Source organism: Lissotriton helveticus, chromosome 6 (genome assembly GCF_964261635.1).
Source record: "Lissotriton helveticus chromosome 6, aLisHel1.1, whole genome shotgun sequence".
Classification (NCBI taxonomy): Eukaryota; Metazoa; Chordata; class Amphibia; order Caudata; family Salamandridae; genus Lissotriton; species Lissotriton helveticus.
In genome coordinates, this window is record NC_136067.1 from 1,643,892,037 (window position 1) to 1,643,910,789 (window position 18,753).

The 18,753-nt window shown below is 50.4% G+C and overlaps 1 protein-coding gene across 4 annotated transcripts in view; it reads right to left on the reverse strand.

Moving 5' to 3' along the window:
• The window catches only part of CCDC88A (coiled-coil and HOOK domain protein 88A), an 822,041-nt gene that overhangs the window by 155,319 nt on the left and 647,969 nt on the right, over positions 1-18,753 (reverse strand). For 2 of the 4 annotated variants that reach the window (XM_078649494.1, XM_078649496.1), the window contains exons 24-25: positions 2,107-2,199; positions 1,745-1,959 (exon numbers count right to left, since the gene is read on the reverse strand). In XM_078649494.1, the coding sequence (XP_078505620.1) occupies positions 1,745-1,959; positions 2,107-2,199 (308 nt within the window). Of the gene's footprint in view, positions 1-1,744; positions 1,960-2,094; positions 2,200-18,753 lie in introns of all 4 variants that reach the window. The other 2 variants (XM_078649495.1, XM_078649493.1) reach the window with 1 other exon arrangement.

Consider the following 18,753-nt stretch of genomic DNA (forward strand, 5'->3'; position numbering starts at 1 on the left):
ATCAGGTAAGTATTGCCAAAGAACAAAGCTATGCAGATCAGTTTCTGGAAAAGGCAGATGGTTGAATAAGCACAGCTTAAACTGGAGGGCTGCAGCCCGGGCTACCCGATCTGAAGGAAGAAAGAGATAATGGAAGAAACACAAAATCTAGACGCAAAGCATTCCAAGAACAAGGTCTAGCCTCCACTAAAAGAATTTGCTTTGCACAAGAGTAGGGGATCCAATACATACCCCTAGCTGAATAAGGGAACAGGTGAAGAAATGTGCACGTACACTCAGGGAGAAGGGTATACATGTATAATGAGCACATGCATGCGTACATGTTACTTGAACCTCTCTTGTGGCTCGGATACCCAGAGGATGAGAAAGAGCCACCACAGTAGAGTACATAGTGATTTGTGAGAGTTTCACAATGCGTATTGGCAGACCTGCAAGTATGTTGTCTTCCTTACGTCAACGACTAATTCAAACTCTAAATCCTTAACCTGGTTTTCCCCAAACATTGTGAAGATCTAGTCGGAGGCTGAATATCAGCAGCACTGTGGGAACTATTAGATTTTGTTGATACATAATTTACCTAATGCCTAAAATACCTACGTTTGTCATTCTTACTACTCTCAAGTTTCTGCTGAATAGAAATCCTCTTAAGGTGAAAATCACTTTTTTGTAAATGATCACAAACTAAGCTATAAATGTATCACCGCAGATACTTTGTTTTTCAAATCATGTCATTGATGCCTGGCTCAGGAAAAATAATGGGTCATATCTGAGCAGGCCATATCCTAAATAGTCTCCCAATTTAGTGATTTTCTTCAATAATGCATACTTTAAACAAATACCAAGTGTAGTGTGTATGGTGTTTGTTCTTTCAATAATATTGGACAAATTGGCCCTGATGAAGGCCTTGTGAATTAGAGCTAATTGATGTCCTGTTAGGTGTGCTGACTACAGGCAGATTCAAGGATTTACTTAGGAATATCTCTAACTCTCATGGTGTATTCCTTCAGTCTAGTATGATACTAGGCTGACTTTTGATCTGTTGCATCACCCTGTACATATTTTTAATAGAAGAGGTGATGATGAACCACTTAGCACTCTATCACATGCAGCACTTTCAGCACACTTTCTGATTCTATTTTAACTCTAAATAGGTCTGTGATAAATTATATCAAATTAATACAACTTATCTAGCTTATGACAACCCTGAGCTTGTGCCGCCTACGTTAAATTTTAACTTTTGAACCTACAGTTTTATGGATAGATGAATCACACACTATTCCCTGATACAAGGTAAACCTATATGAAAGATATACTGTGGGAACCATTTGTGTACTTGTAAAGTGACACCATTCCCCTACTGGAATAGAGTGTTGTCCCATACTTTATACTTCGGCCCATACCTTGCCACATTCTGTATATACAAAGACTCCTTCAAGGAAACTTAGGTAACCACTTAGGTAACCACTTAGAAAGCACAAATAGCCACCAATTTGAAATAAACAACACACCAACAAATTAACATATACATGTGCTTTTACAACAGATTTCAATCAAATTGTTGGTGAGCTAAATAAATGTACACCATAGAATTTTAAAAATCCATAAGTTTAGTTCTTATGTACAACATAGCTAATTTTCAAACTTTCTGGAGGTTATAATTCTCAAATGTCTAAACTGGTATTGAATTTTGAAAACAAGTCATTAAGCTATAGCACTTAAAAATTAGCATGTTTCCTTTACTCACTGCTGCTTTTTTTGGTTCCCAAGGTCTGGCCATCTTCAAGGGAATTTGACCCAACTGAAGAACTATCTTGGCTGTCTTGAGGTGGCAACTGAAGGAATCCATCACTTGATTCAGAACGGCAGGGTGTAAGGGTCAGAGACCTTAGACGCTCACGATTGCCATCTTTCTTTGACTTTATTAGTTTTCTCATTTTTAGTGTGATCCAGTTACCCCTCCTAAATAAATGATATAATGAACATTCATTACTAATCACTTGCCAATATCTTGCTACAAATAAAACGAAAATTAAACAGATATGCACAGTCACATACAGGTGTGGTGCTTTCATAAATTCAAAATGCAGTTAATACATTGAGGGGTACCTCCTCGGAGGGGAAGGTTCATAAAATTTGTACTGGTCCATGATCTTCTCTTCTAACTTTTCCTTTTGCCTTCTCAATTCATTTAATTTGTCACTGTTGAAAGAAATGGTAATAAACAAAACATTAACTAACAGTTTCTATTCAGTACATAATTTCTCCAAATCAACAGTAAGCGCATTAGTTATCATCATTGAGTTTCAGAATAGCAGAGTAATTACCATAACAGTGTATTACTTAGCCTCCACTCAGTGGCATTTTGCACTTGGGAATAGACCAATTGGAACTGAGCTGGATGCAAAAACATACTGTGTGTTAGAAATAGGCAGATATGGGTATGCAGAAATGTAAAGCTACAATGTTCTTTTATGTCATTTTTTTTTTTTTGTAAATATATTTTTATTGCAGGAATCAATTACAGTTACAACTTAGTCACCTGTATTGTGTTTCGTTACGGTTACTCCGATAGTACAACTACATCTATACACGGCCATTCAGCCCACAACCCGGAGGTCGGGCGGCATGTACTTTGAGTCAACGTGAGACAGTTCAGCGCTCTGTGAATGTTAAACAGGTGAAGATGAATAAATCTATTCTGCTTTTCTAAACAACCTAGGCGAACTCCCTTCCCCCCCAAACTACTAACCCCCCCCAAAGGATCATGTTCTAGTCTGCAGTGACACAAATCTTTAGTGCTTAATGGAAGCCAAAGTAGCTCCCTCTTCCTCTATCCACCACCCCCCTCCCACCCCGCCATCGGTGAACTAGTATACTTTCAACGAGCTTATGGTAGGAGACAATGTCCTTTGAAGTGCAAGTATTTTGCCTGTATGATGCTACTGGGGCATGGGCAGATCCCCATCAACACTCTCAGAGTCAGTGTGTGTGTCGTGGTCGCGCAGGGCCTGCACCAGCGTCCTCCAAGCTTGCACCGCCTCTAATGCTCGCTCGTCTTGGCGCCGCCTCGCCAGCTGATATCGCAGGGTACTCTCGCTCCCCGCCCATTTAAGAAGTTCATTGCGCCATTTAGTGCCCGTAGGACCAACCCGCGCCTTCCAATGTCTGGTTATTTCCCGCTTGGCCAGGAGCAACCCCAGGTCAATAAACTTACTAGAGATTTTGTTTTTGGGGTGTGTGGGAACCAGTGCAGGATCCCCACCGCAGCATCGAATTGCAGGGATCTTCCGGTTACTCCGCTGAGCGTATCTCCTATGATCGTCCAGTAGGAGGTCAGCGCGGAGCAGGACCATAACATGTGAATGAGGTCCGCCCCGAGCGTCCTGCATCTAGGGCAGGCTGCCGTGTCCGAGGCGAAATATTTCTGTATTTTCTCCGGGGTCAAATAGGCTCTATGTAAGACATAGAAGTGGACCAGCTGGAACCGAGCGCCACGCGTGCCCTTCCAGGCCCGGCATATCAGCTGGGCCCACGTGGCCTCCGGGATGTCCCTCCCAATGTCAGTTTCCCATCTGGTCCGGAGCACTTCCAGGGGGGCTAGTTTCTCGTTGGTCATCCTGGAATACAAGCAAGTTACCGCTTTAACCGTCCCCGCCGACATCATGACATACTGACACGCCGATGATAACTGCGGTTCCTCAGAACCAGTCTTCCAGTGTGCTTGGAGCGCCCCAGTGACCGCCGCGTGAAGTAGAAAATCACCCCGGGGGATGTCGAATCGGTCCAGAAGTGCCTGAAAAGGCAACATCATCCCGTCCTCATACAGGTCGCCCACGAGCTGTATGCCCGCATCCTCCCAGACCCGCAACCGCGACCAGTCGCCGCCATGCGGTAGGGCAGTGAGCATCCCCAGCGGGATCTCCGGGGCGTAAGGTCTCGACACTCCCAGCCTGCGATGTACTCGGTTCCAGCACGATCTAATGGTGCGTTCCTCTTGGGTGAGGTCCCTCAAAACTAGCCTTTGTTGCAGCGCAACATAGGACAAAACATGTCTGGGCATGCCATATCCCCGCGTTTCTTCCGGACCGCGAAACTCCCGTGCTATCTCCTGAGTGTAAGTCTGCAACTGGGCAGCCAAGTAGTACGTTTCAAAGTTGGGCACGGCCAATCCCCCCTCCACTTTCGGTCTCATCAGGGTCTTGAGCGCCACTCTACGGCGGCCCGAGCCCCAGAGGAAGGCCACGATCAAGGAGTCCAGGTATCGGAAGCTGGACGGTGGGATCCAGACCGGGAGTGTCCTGAAATAATATAAAAGCCGAGGGAGCGCCACCATCTTCAGCAGTGCGATCCGTCCCATTACCGACAGCGGTAGGGTGGCCCAAAAGGACATGCTACCCTTCAATGCTCGGATGCATCTGGAGATATTGCCCTCCAGGATGTCAGCCGGGCGATGATAAACATACACCCCGAGATATTTAAAACAGCTAGGTTCCCATCGGATCGCTCTGGGAGTGTCCGGCCGGGGTTCATCTCTACGGATCGGAAACAGGCAAGTCTTCGCCCAATTCACTCTGAGACCCGATATCTCGCCAAAAACCGTGAGCACTGCGTCAGCCCCGGTTAAGGCCGCACTAGCGTCCTCAAGGAAGAGCAGTAGGTCGTCCGCATACAGGGAGATGTAGTGGTGCCCTGTTAAGATCTGCAATCCCCTGTAATGGGTTCCCATGCGGATCGATATCGCCAAGGGCTCTACCGCAAGGGCGAATAACAGCGGGGACAGCGAGCATCCTTGTCTCGTGCCCCGTTCCACTGAGTAACGTTGGGAGATCAGCGGGCCCGAGCGAACCCTAGTCACCGCCGACGCATACAACACCGCAGTCCACCGCAGAAACCCCTCTCCCAGGCCAAAGCGCTCAAGTACTCCATGGAGGTAAGCCCATTCCAAGCTGTCAAAGGCCTTCTCCAGGTCAATCGAAAGGACCATGGGACTAGGAGCCTCAGCAAGGTCGCCTTCTAGCAGGCGAAACAATCGGCGAATATTCATCGTGGTGTTACGCTTTGGAATGAAACCAGCCTGGTCATCATGCACCAAGGAGCCCATGTGATGTAGTAGACGGGAGGCTAATATGCTGCTTAAGATCTTATAATCGACCGTAAGCATCGACAACGGTCTGTAGGACGCAGGATCATTCCCCTCCCTACCGGGTTTGAGCAAGGGTACCACTAGGGCCTCACGCATCGAGCCGGGTAGGCACCCCCGGGTCTTCGCTTCCCTGTAAACCGCCAAAAGTCTTGGAGCTAGGAGGTCAGCGTAGGTGGAATAGAACTCCACCGGGAGTCCGTCAAGGCCAGGTGTCCTGTTACGCGCCATCTTTTTTATGGCGCCACGGATCTCCCCAAGTTCCACATCTCTCCCCAAGTCCTTCGCCTGTGAGGGATCCAGGGTGGGGATCCTCAGGTCTCGTACAAAGCCGTCAATAGGGGTGGTGTCAAGTGGCAGCCTACTGTGGTACAGTACCTCGTAATAACGCCGAAAGCAGTCAAGGATCTCGGGTTGGGTGTAAACCTCTCTGTCCCCAGCAGTGCGCATGGCCACCGTGGGTGAGGTACGCCTCGTTGGGTTGGCAAGCCAAGCCAGAAGCGCTCCCGATTTGTCGCCCTCGGCAAGCGACCTAGTCATGTAAGCCTTATAATCATAGCCGCTCGACTTCAACCGCTACCGCCTCTCTCGCCGCCAGGGTCTGTTGTTGAAGCTCCGGGCGGCCGGGGCGGAGGAGTTCCAGATCGCGTAGCTTTCGATCAGCTTTGGTCAGGTCCTCCAGGAGGACCCGGCGCACTCCAACCCTCTGTGAGATACAATAGCCCCTAACCACCACTTTAAAGGCGTCCCATTCCGTGGCTCTCTCCTCAGTCGTGCCCTCGTTCGACTCAAAGTACCTAATGATCTTGTCCTCTAGGCCATCTCGGAACACCAGATCCTCCAGTAGCTCGGGGTGCAGTTTCCAAGTCGGCACACAAGGGGTGCCCGGAAGCCACCGAAAATCCGCCAACAGCGGGTTGTGGTCGGAGATGGTCCTTGCCAGATATTCAGATCTCACGGCTGAGGAAACCAGTTCCGTTGATCCCAGCAAACTATCCAACCGGACATGCAACTCGTGCATGCCGGAGAAATGGGAGTAGGCAGGGGTGCAGGGGTGCTGGGCCCGCCAGATATCCATCAGTCCCCATTTAGTCTGCCAGTCTGTTCTGCCCCTGGCCACCCGGTGGGTCGGCGAGTCCGGGAGGGGAGGGTGAGACCTATCGAGGTTAACGTCCTCCACCGAGTTAAAATCCCCTCCCAGCAAGAGGGGGCCTGACAAGTAAGAGGCCAGGGACCCCGACAGAGCGGTCAGGAAGGCGAGTTAGTCCGCATTAGGCGCGTAAATGCAGCAAATGTTCAGCTCTCGTCCCCCCAGCCTGCCGGCCAGTGCCACATACCTCCCCTCCGGATCCACAACATATCTATTCACCTGCAATGGGACCCCAGCCCTCACCCAGATCAGCGCGCCCCTAGCATAAGCTGAGTATGTGGTGTTAAATACCTGCCCTCGCCATCTGCGCTGTAATGCCAGTCCCTCAGACTTGGTGAGGTGCGTCTCCTGAAGTAGCGCAATCTGTACGCCTCTGCGTACCAGGTAAGCGTGCACTTTGTGTCGCCTGGACATGGAATTCAGTCCCCGCACGTTCCAAGTAACACATTTCAGGGTTGATGGATCAGCCATTGTCCCAAATTATTTCCTCTGGTCTCCCCAAACTCTGTACAATCCAATTCAAGCACCTAGTCAATCCCACACCGATGGCGAGTCCCCCCCTCAACAACAAAAGAACAACCCCATAACATGAACCCCCTCCCTTCCCCCCCAGAACAGGTTCCAGATAGTACCACCCAGTTCCCATCCAAACTGTGTCCCCAAACATTCCCCCCCAACTAGCCTGACGGTAGTCACCGCAGGTGTGCCTTAAGGGCAGTGTGGGGGCCGAGCGCCGATAGGGGGTCTCCGCACTTCAATGCTACCGAAGTGTGATCGAGCCCTAAGTCACTAGGGCCAGTAAAGGGTGCGACCACAACCCACCATAAAATCTGTTACTTAACAGTATCTCTTAAATCCCCCCCCTTCTATTCTCTCTTCCCACCCGCCTCCTTCCCTCCAACCAGAGCCGGCTCACCCGAAGTCATCATTGTCCATCAAGGAGGCCTTCCGCCGTCTCCGGGGTGATCACCTGGAGTGTCACACTGTCTGATTCAGATCCCTCTGTGTCCGAGCGGCCACCACTCTCACCAGGCTCCGAAAGTTCAGGTGCGTGTTCGCCTTGGGAACCAGAGATATTGGAGACCATCTCCAGCGCCCCTCGCCGCTCCGCCTCGGCCTCCAGCGTCGAGCAGTTCTGCCCCTGCGATGTCGGACCCGCCTAGATTTCCGCAGCAGGTTGCTCTCCGAAGTGGGTTGGGAGGAGGCCCCAAAGCCATCCTTGCCAGCTCTGTACAGCTCAAGCCAGCTGCATGCGTCATCCGGGGTGTCGAAGAACTTGGTCGTGCCGTCCAGGATGACACGGAGCCGTGCTGGAAATAACAAGGAATACTGGATGCCCTCACTCCTCAACTCCCTTTTCACCGCCAGAAAGGAGGTCTGCTTCCGTTGCGTCTCGTACGTATAATCCGGAAAAATGTTCACCCGACTGTTTGCCACCTGGTACGGACCTTTCTGTCTGGCGGCATTGAGAAGAAAGTCCCTGTCTCGAAAATGGAGTAGCCGCGCCACCACCGGCCGCGGGGGTCGGCCCTGCTGTGGCGGTCTCGCTGGCACCCTGTGTGCACGTTCCAGGGTGTAGAAGGAGGAAAGCCCTTCTGGCGCCACCTCCGTCCTCAGCCAATCTTCCAGATACGCCACCATGTCCTCACCCTCAATCTTTTCTGGAAGGCCTACCACCCGAATGTTATTTCTTCGATTGCGCCCTTCCGCGTCCTCCGCCCGTCTCTCCAGGACGTCTATGCGGGACAGAGCATCTTTTACTGTATCCTCCAACGATTTCTGAGCAGGCTCCAGGAGCCCCATCGAGCTTTCCACTTCCTTAACCCTGTCCGAGAGCTTACCATGGTCCGCTCTGAGCAGGCCCAAACTCGTCGCGACCTGAGCAATGTCCTGTTGGAGGGCCGATCGCGTTTCAGTGATCTCTATCAGGATCTTGTCAAGTTGCTGTTGAAGGTGCGGGTTCCCTGGTCCTTCTGGGTGCAAGCGGTCGTCGTTATCAGGCGTCTCCACATCAGAGGCAGTCTGGACGCCCCCCTTAGCGCCTCTCGTTTTTCCCATGTCGGAGAGGGTCCTCAGCGGGGGCCTCCGTGAGACCTCGGTCGGGGGAAGGGCAAAGCAGAGCGCCCCTCGCCGCTGCGGTATGGTCGTGGGAAGTGGCGATACCACTCGGTCCCCCCACCTCTCAACGCTTAGTCGACATCCAGGGAGGCCAGAGCAGCGGCCGGAAGTGTAGCGGGCCAAGCGGAGCGGCAATGGTCGGCGAGGCAAGAACTCCCAGGTCCACTTGTACTAGCAGCCTCCGCCAGCGCCACGCAATGCGGATAGGCCAGGCGTCCTTCCCACGCCTAGCGCACAGGCCGGTCGAAAATCAATTACCCCCGTCACGGGGGGTGGGAGGGGGTGGGGGCCCCGGTCCACCTCCAGTCTCAGGCGGTCCTCCCAGGACGATGGGTCCCCGCTGCGCCGTCTCCCCCACCTCCAGCTGGGGGCCCCCGCCGGTCAGTCAGCGGCTGGCCCAAGCGCCGCCCCGCCGGTCACTCCTATCTCTCGCGGGCGGGGGGGGGCCCAGGTTTTCCACCGCGGACCGGCTGTAAAGTCTCTCACCTCTGAAGCCGGGGACCCGGGCTGCGTCACGCGGTGTAGGCCCCCGTTCACTTTTACCGCACGTCTCCGTCGTGGAGTGCAGCGGCGGTCACGCGGGGCCGCATCCGATGTAGCCGCAGGCGTCCTCGGGTCCCGGCAGTCAACTTTCTGGAGCGGCCTCCCCTGGGATGAGCGGATAGCAACCGCCGCGTTAGGGGCGCCGGTCTACGTGGGGTCCTCCGCCGTCCTAGATCACAAAGAGGAGGCGGGCGCCATTTTGCTCTCCGCTCCGCCCGGTCCGCGGGTATCTGGTTCTAGCAAGCGGGGCTTCACCATCTGCTCCCGGCGGCTCTCACCCGCGCAGAACCCACAGCGGTCACCGGTGTGGGGGTCGGGGCACCCGCAACGCCCAGTAAGCAGGATAATAGACGGCTCGATCTCGGAGCCGAGCGACTAGGCGACCTCCGCCATCGGCGCTCAAACCACGCCCCTCTGTTCTTTTATGTCATAGCCTAAATGAGCAGCTGTAGGGTGGCAGAACATGTCAGAAGAGAAGAGATGTTGCACCATTCTGTATCTTTCTGTCCAAATATTTAAATTGATCTCCTCCCTTTGGTGATGCAGTCTGCGAAATATTTGCACTACCTCTAGCCAATTAACAAAAATAAAGAAAGCGAGTAGCAAGAGTGACTGATTGAAATCTGCGTATTTCTTGGGACAGAGGAAAAGCTCCACAAACAAAACTCTTGTATTTAGAAAAATATTTTATGGATCCGATTTGCCAGTGGGGGTGTGGATTTTGCTGGATTACCAAAATAATGACGGCAGTAAGTAATCTATATTTGCTGATTAATTAAAATCATTACAAAAAGACGAATCAGTACAACATTGAAAACAAATCTGTAACAAATAGGGCACACATTTAATTGTTGCAGTGTGCTTTTTTGTTTAAAAAGTAAAATTAATTTAAAACTGGTTAAAACTCTGAGGAGCAGAGACTCCCCGTAACTACTAGGATGCAGTGCTGTTGTTTCTAAGCAGAAAACTGAATGGCGGGAGCTTGAAATTGCATTTCAAGCACTGGGCTGCCACTCACGGTCCCCACACTGTGCCCCTACTGCGCTTGTAACAGTCTGTTAACTTGCAGTATAACTTTGTTGCCCTGCAAGAGAGCAGGAGTGACTGAGTGTTCAAAAGAGTTATCACAGCGGGGCAGCAGGATCTTATCTGGAGGGCCCATCAATGTAGGGACTTGGATAATGGCTAAGGGAAAGTAGTCAAAATCACATTTACTCACATTTCACACTTCCTGCATATAAGGCAATGCTTGCCTTCCTAGGCATATAAGACAAAACTTTGTTTTTACGGCTATCTGGCAGGACTTGCTTTCTAAGGATATATAAGGATTGTTGAAGCATTTAGGACTAGGCATCAGATGGTTTACAAATGAAAAGCAACATTTAAATGTAGCAAGCAGAAGCCCTTTAAAGGACAAATAATTTAACGAAATTTGAGCTAGAACACCAGTGATTCTAGATGATTCGGGGCACTAGTTATTTATTTGCTTAGTGCTTACACTTAACCGGTGATCATTTCAAGACACCGAAAAAGGGTACAGCATCAATTACAAATTCAGAAGGACAAAAAAATAAATTAATATGCTTCTGCCATTAAAGAGGTGGACATTTGCTTAGAGCCTTTAAACTACTGTGGCAAAAACAATCCACTCCTTTGGAGAAGTCAAAGAGAAAAGTTTAAAGGTGGTTGGGATGGAAGGGGAGGGGGCTGGAACAACAGAATTTTGTGAGAGCGAGCACATAATTTAACAAAGGCAGTCAGTCATTAAGGCAAAGAATACACATAAAAAGGCAGATACATTTAAATCTTCTTGTTTACTCTTTATATATATTTGAGTTTGGCAGGCGGATTACTCTGTCACAAATGTTGCAGATTTCCCATATGCCTTTTTATAAGTGCATTATATCCTACAGCACTTGAAATAAGGCAAACGGGTAAACTGTCACGTTTGTGACGGAATAGCTGTTAGCACGGAAAAGTGCCCCAGCATGCACACAGGCCTGCACCCCAGCCCTGATTGCCTCTGCTGCAACAATATCTGGATCCTTGGTACTGATTTGTGGTCATGGGCAATACAGATTATGTGTTGGTAAAATGAACTAGGCCTGTCTCATGGATTGCAGTCTTGTTAGACCGAGTGAGGTAAACAAATTACTTACCTTCGGTAACGCTTTTTCTGGTGGATACAGTATCTGCCTGTGGATTCCTCACCTTGTGAATATCCCCCTGCGTCAGCAACATTCGGAAATTCTTTTGTAGCTCTTCACGCCGACGTGAACGACCTCACAGAAGCACGGCATCTTGCGCGGCTCCGCTGACGTCACAGACTCCAAAAAGGGCCTACGTCGGCGTGATGACATCAGTTCCGCCCTTTTTTCCGTGCCTTCGAGGCACACGGACGGACCAACAACAGTAGATATTTATACAAAAAGTACACAGTAATAATCAAAGTAATACACACACTGTGTGTGGTCAATGCTGGAAAGCAATTTGAACAACACATTTCCTTTTACAATAAAATATATACATTAAAACAATGTCACTAATGCAAGAATAGAAGAGTGGACAACGGGGAGGCGGGCGGGCATGTGAGGAATCCACAGGCAGATACTGTATCCACCAGAAAAAGCGTTACCAAAGGTAAGTAACTTGTTCTTTTGATGGATACATCTGCCAGTGGATTCCTCACCTTGTGAATAGAGTCCCACAGCAGTCCCCACTCCCGGAGGAGGGTGTCCATTCCTCTATACCAAGAAATCCTGCAGGACAGAGCGCGCAAAGTGGCAGTCCCTCCTCACTTCGGAATCTAAGCAGTAATGCAGGTGCACCTCTAGACAAAGCAGATGTAGCAGACCTTACTCTAGTAGAATGAGCTCTTAAACCTTCAGGAGGTTCCTTACCCGCCAGAGAGTAGCATATCTTGATACACAAGACAATCCATCTTGATAGCGTGCGCTTGTGCACCGCCTTGCCTCTTCTGGCTCCAACAAAACCCACAAAGAGCTGGTCATCCACTCTGAACTCTGGTTCTGTCCAGGTAAAAGCTCACCGCCCTCTTCGGGTCCAAGCGGTGAAGTTTCTCCTCCTCCTTGGAAGGGTGAGGGGGGAGGATAGAAGTTAGGAAGGGTAATGGACTGCCCCAGATGGAAGGGAGTTACCACCTTAGGCAGAAAAGCAGCCCTGGTCCTGAGAACCATTCATTCAGCATGAATGGTCAAGGGGGCTTTGAACTAAGAGCTTGAAGTTCACTTACCCTCCTTGCCGATGTAATTGCAACCAGGAAGACCGTTTTAAAAGATAACAGTCTCAAGGGACACTTGTGCAAAGGTTCAAAAGGTGAACCCATCAAGAAAGTGAGCCCAAGATTCAAGTCCCACTGAGGCACAATAAAAGGAGTAGGAGGAAAGTTATTTGTAAGGCCCTTAAGAAACCTTAAAACAATAGGAGATTTAAATAAGGACGGCTGATCCGGCAGACAGAGAAATACCGACAAGGACGAAAGATAACCTTTGACCGTAGCAACAGCAAAACCTTGCTGAGCCAAAGAAAGTGCAAACTGAAGAATGTCAGACATTCAAGCCTTCAAAGGGTCAATGGACTTCTCCCCACACCAAGAGACAAATTTAGACCATCGATAGACTTGGTGGAATCACGCCTAGCCTATAAAATGATATCCACCACATCATGTGGGAGAGAAAAAGAATTCAGGTTGCCCCGTTCAATCTCCAGGCATGAAGGTGTAAGCTCTGGAGGTGGGTGTGTAGAACCTGCCCCTCCATCTGAGAGAGGAGATCTGCCCTGAAAGGTAGACGGAGCAGTGGGCACCAGGAGAGGTGGAGAAGATCTGTGTACCAAACCCTTCTTGGCCAATCTGGGTGATCAATATGACTTAGGCCCGGTCTTGGCGAACCTTCCCCAGAACCCGAGGAATCAAGGGTATGGGGGGAAACGCATAAAGGAGTCTTAAATCCCAACTCAACTGAAATGCGTCCCCCAAAGCTCCCTGCATCGGATACTGGAGACTGCAGAATGACAGGCAGTGAGCATTCTCGTGAGTGGCAAACAGGTCCACCCGAGGAGTTCCCCATGTCCGAAAGACGTGACGAACCACCTCCGGATGAAGCCTCCACTCGTGGTCGGCTGAGAACTGCCGACTGAGACTGTCTGCACGTAAGTTCAGAACTCCGGCCAGATGATTTGCCATCAGACAAATCTGATGGTCCTAAACCCAGGACCAAAGACACAGAGCCTCTCTGCAAAGACACTGCGACCCCACTCCTCCCTGCTTGTTGACATACCACATCGCGAGTTGTCCGTCAGGACTTGAACAGATTGCCCGCGAAGGGAAGGAAGGCCTTGAGTGTCAGATGTATCGCCCGCAATTCCAGAAGGTTGATGTGAAGCAACCTTTCCTCTGGAGACCAAAGACCCTTGATCTCCAGATCCCCCAGATGAGCACCCCACCCTAGAGTGGAGGCATCCGTTATTACTGTGGCAACCGACGGAGGAAGATGGAAGGACCTTCCTTGAGACAGATTACCCTCCACGGTCCACCAAGACAGATCCGCTGCAGCTTCTCTGGAGATCCTCACTGACTCCCTGAGATCTCCGTTGTGCTGATACCACTGCCTGAGGAGGCACCACTGGAGCGCACTCATGTGCCAGCGTGCATGGTTGACTAACAGAATGCAGGAAGCCATCAGACCGAGCAGACAGAGGACCTTCAGGACTGGAACGACCGCTCCATTGTAAAATAAAGGAATCATTTCCTGTATGTTGCGAATCCTTTGAGATGGAGGGAATGCCCGACACACAGTTGTATCCATTACAGCACCTATGAACAGGTTGTGCTGGGAGGGCACCAGGTGAGATTTGGGTACATTTATCAAAAAACCCAACCTGTACAACAACTGAGTTGTGACTTGCAGATGATGGAGCACCTTCTCCGGAGATTCTGCTTTGATCAGCCAATCATCCAGATAAGGGAATACTGGTATCCCTGACCTTCTGAGATGTGCTGCCACCACAGCCATCACCTTGGTGAAGACTCGAGGTGCAGTAGTAAGTCCAAACGGAAGGACCGCAAACTGGTAATGTTGCGAGCCCACCGTGAAACAGAAATACTTCCTGTGCGACTTCAGGATGGGAATATGAAACTACGCATCCTGCAAGTCGATCGACACCATCCAGTCTTCTTCCAGCAGCGCTTGAAGAACCTGCGCAAGGGTGAGCATCTTGAACTTCTCCTGTTTCAGAAAGAGGTTCAAAACCCTGAGATCCAGGATTGGACAAAGTCTGCCATCCTTCTTGGGGATCAGGAAATACCGCGAGTAGCATCCCTGACCCCTTTCCTGCTCCGGAACCACCTCTATCGCACCCTTTCTTAACAACGCCAGGACTTCCTCCTGCAGAAGTAGCAGGTGGTCCTCTGAGCAAAACCCTTGGCAAGGAGGGTAATTCGGAGGGACTTCCCGAAAGGGAAGAACATACCCATTCTCCACGAGATGGAGAACCCATAGGTCCGATGAGACAGATTCCCAATCTCGCAGAAAATAGGTAAGCCCACCCCCTACAGGACCCACATGATCCGTAATGGCGGATCTAGGGCTGCTTTGCGGAGGCTGGAGGGGGTGGGAGGAAGAGGAGGAGGAGGAGGAGGAAGAGGAAACTTGATGTCCTCGAGGACGGGCTCTTTGTTTACCCCTGTACGACTTGTACAGTGGATTTTGTTGTTGTTGCTGCTGTTGCGGCTGCTTGTAGGCTCGAAAGGAGGACCTTCCAAACCCCCTGTACCTTCTATTCACAGTTCCTCTGGACTGTAGACCCAAAGACCTAGCCGTTGCCCTGCTATCTTTGAACCTTTCCAGTGCAGCATCCGCCTTTTTACCAAAAAGGCCCGAGCCATCAAACGGCAGATCTACCAAGGCAGCTTGGACATCCGCAGAAAATTCAGAGGACTTCAGCCAGGCTGTCCTCCTGGTGGCAATAGACGAGCCCATAACTCTCGCCACAGAATCAGCTGTGTCCAAACCACTATGGATGACTTGGCGAGCAGCAGCCTGAGTGTCAACAAGTACCTCATTAAAATTCTGCCTATCCTCCTCCGAATCTTAGGGGCTTATTTTTTTTTACAGAGTACATCAAAGCATGGATGTAACTCCCTAAGAGACAAGTGGCATTCGTTGACTTAAGAGCCATGCTAGCTGAAGAAAAGATTTTCTTTGCCAACTGATCGTGCTTCTTATACTCCTTGTCCCCAGGTACCTGCGGAAAGGCACCTGCAGATTTTTTGGAGAATGCTGCCTATACCACCAAGCTCTCGGGCAAAGGACGAGAAGATAAGAAGACCGGGTCACCAGGAGCCACCCTATATCCCCTCGCAACAGCTTTCGAAACCGCTGGAACTGTAAGAGGCTTACGCCACACTTCCAAAATTGGCTCTGTCAGCGCCTCATTGAAAGGAAGCATAGGCTCTTTCACTGAAGACGGAGAGTGGAGAACTTCTGTTAAAATATTAGATTTAAATTCCACAGTGGGAAGATTTAAATTCAAAAGCTGCTTTTTTTATGACCACGTGATTATGGAGCCACATCTTTTGACGGGGCATCTGGGACAGAGGACAACTCCCAATCCGGAGAAAGTTCCAAGCCACTAGCTTCCCTCAGATCATCAAAGAAATCCTCAGATTCCTGCAACTCGCCTTCTTCCATCTCTATCTCTCTGTATCTCCGTTCCTCCAGAAGCCGCTGAGCCTCCCTTCTCGACCTCTCCTTCGGGATCGACGGATCCGCAACCGACTCCGACGGAGCCGCTGCCGGCGTCGAACTCGGCGCCGAAGGACCAGGCTGTAGTGAACGAGGAGGTCGAACAGGAACTGGCGCCGATGACGAAGGTATCGGCGTCGAAGACCTCGGCGGCTCCGGGAGATGCCAAGCCGGAGCCGGAATGAAAGGCATGAACGGAGCCGGAGCATACGTTTGTGGAACTTCAAGATTATAAGCCATCGAACCCATGGGACCAACAGGTTCTCCAGAGGGGTACATGGCTCTCGAGAACACCCCATACATCGCATTTAAATAATGTGAAGGGTCTTGTCCCGGGCCTGGAAATGGAGGGTATGGACTCACCGGCTGCTCCTGAGGAGGCACCGAATTCGGCTCAACCTGTTCTTCGGCACGAGGAACCGGAGTCGACGAAACCTCAGGGGAGGGAACCTCTTCCTCCTCTCGAGCTGGAGAATGAATCGACGTCGGAGACGGATTCGATACTCGAGCTGGTGACTGCTCCGGTGAACCAACATGCGATTGCTCACCTTCCGGATCCAATACAACAGGTGAAGGAGAAACATAATCCTTCCGATGTCGACGACTTGGCGACTTCGCGTCTGACTCCTTCTCCGAATGACGGCGAGACCCATGCTTCCTCTTCTTATGCTTCTTTTTTGACCTAGAAGCATGGCCCGAAGCTGACCTCGAAGCCGACCTCGACCTCGAGCGAGACCTCGAACGCCTGGAGCGAGACTTCGATCTTTTCATCTCCTTCTTGCCTTTCAACTTTGCAATCAGAAGTTTAGCCTCTCTCTCTCGCAAAGCCTTCGGGTTAATTTTTCTGCAACTTGGACAACCCTGGACGTCGTGGTCAGATGATAAGCACCACACGCAATCTTCATGCGGATCCGTGATCGACATCATTTTACCGCACTCTCCACAGGGCTTGAATCCGGTCTTCTTCGACGACATCTTGAAGAAGTTACAAGAAAACACTGAAAGCTCTCGACAGTAACACAGTAACAATAGAGCTACCGAGGATCCCTAAAGAAACCGTTAGCGTCGAAGACGCGGAAAAAAGGAAACTGATGTCATCACGCCAACGCAGGCCCTTTATGGAGTCGGTGACGTCAGCGGAGCCGCGCGCGATGCCGTGCTTCTGTGACGTCGTCCACGTCGGCGTGAAGAGCTACAAAAGAATTTCCGAATGTTGCTGACGCAGGGGGATATTCACAAGGTGAGGAATACACTGGCAGATGTATCCATCAGAAGTACAAAGCATTGCCATCATATTGGTAAGAGCATGGTAGTTCAGCAAACCCTTTTTGCAACAGTGTTCAGTAGAATGAACAGGCCTTTTTACTTGTATCACTGGAGTGAGGCTTTCTGACCCATGTCTGTAAAGTTTCACTGTTGTGTACCTAACTCACCCATAGCCTACATTATGTTACTATGTAGCACTGTGCAGCAGCATGCATGTGATTGCACATGCATTCTGTAATGTATATATGCTGCGTGTGGTACAGTCGATGGAAGTCTGTGGGTTTCATAGTGGAAACCTGGGGCCCTGGAAAGACATGTAGAGGTGGGAGAGCCATCCCAGACAGATTTGTAGATTGCCTGCATTCCTGTGAGATGGGTGAGGCACACAGTGGAGGAAGTGAGAGCCAGGCTCTCTTGCGCTCTTCAAAAGGGATATTTGATTATGGAAACATCACTGGTCGATGGGGCCTGGAAACACTGTCAGAAAGATGATGGGGCTCATAAGGAAACACGGCAGAGACAGGGAATCTTAAAGAGTAGAGCTGGGGCCTTTGTGACCTTTTGGTAGGCATATTTTAGTGAGGCTGAAATCCAGGTGTTATCCTCATTCCCTTGGCCTGTGTTGTGAGGCTATCACGCTTGGAGTCCCTCCGGCTGTGACAGACTGCTTCCTACACAAACAACAGGACAGAGAAGTGGGCACTTCAAAGTGGGCAAAGCCTACACCAAAGACTGAGACACCAGATCACATCCGAGTCTGGAAATGGATTATAAAAAGGGCAGCTTGAGCCTCCCAAATTTGTCCGATGTCAGACAGTCAACTGTGGCTGTACTACAGCAAGGAAAACTGAGCAGGATGTCTGCTTGTTGTGACCAGGACTGGAGTCCAAGGTCTGCTAGTCTCCCTGCTGGATGAGGGGACATAAACCAGGAGAAACAAGACCATTTGCCCTGGAGCACCAGCATCTGCCTACAGGAGAGTAGCTAGGGGGAGAAAGATCCAGTGCGGATCCTGTGAAGTGGCTTCCTGAAGTAAAGTGGTGAGATTCTAGTCTAGTCGGGACTGCGGCAGTGATGGGCCATTGCTCTATTTGGCACTGTTAGTCACTCCAGTATGCCAGGTAGCGGTCCAGGTGAATATTAAGAGCCACCACGATGGTGCCTCTCTGGAACCAAATAAGGCGATCACTCTGTGTATTGCTATGGCTCAGAGGGGCTGCTAACCTCTGTGCTGCTGTTCCCGTATATCAAGTGGGGGCAGTGGGAAGATTAAGGGCCATTGCCCTGGTGCATTGCTGTGTCACCAAAAATGGCAGTCGCCTTGTGCAGTGCTGTGATCTGGAGGAGCTGTCCCCCTGAATGCCTCTGTTCATGACCATCGTATGCCAAGTGGGGGTTGCAACCCATGTAAGCAGAGCACTGGCTTAACCAGCAGAACCTAGAATCTACCCAAGACCTGACATCGGAATAGGGAAGGGCTTACGGCACAACCAGAGGAGCTCCATGGACACCTGCAACTGTGCCCGCAGCATCCAGACAGCTACTCATCACTGAGCTGCAGACATGCACTTGGCCTTCCATATCACAATACCAGTGAGAGAGCGCAAGACAGATCATCGCCCTACAGAGCCTACCCTGTTCTGTTTTGAAAAGAAACTATGACTTCTTTAATGCCATTGTGGAAATTCTAATACTTGTACTCACTAGTGGAGCCTAGCCTGAATGGTACCTCATGTAAATGGAGAATAAGCACAGAGCTTAAACACGATAGT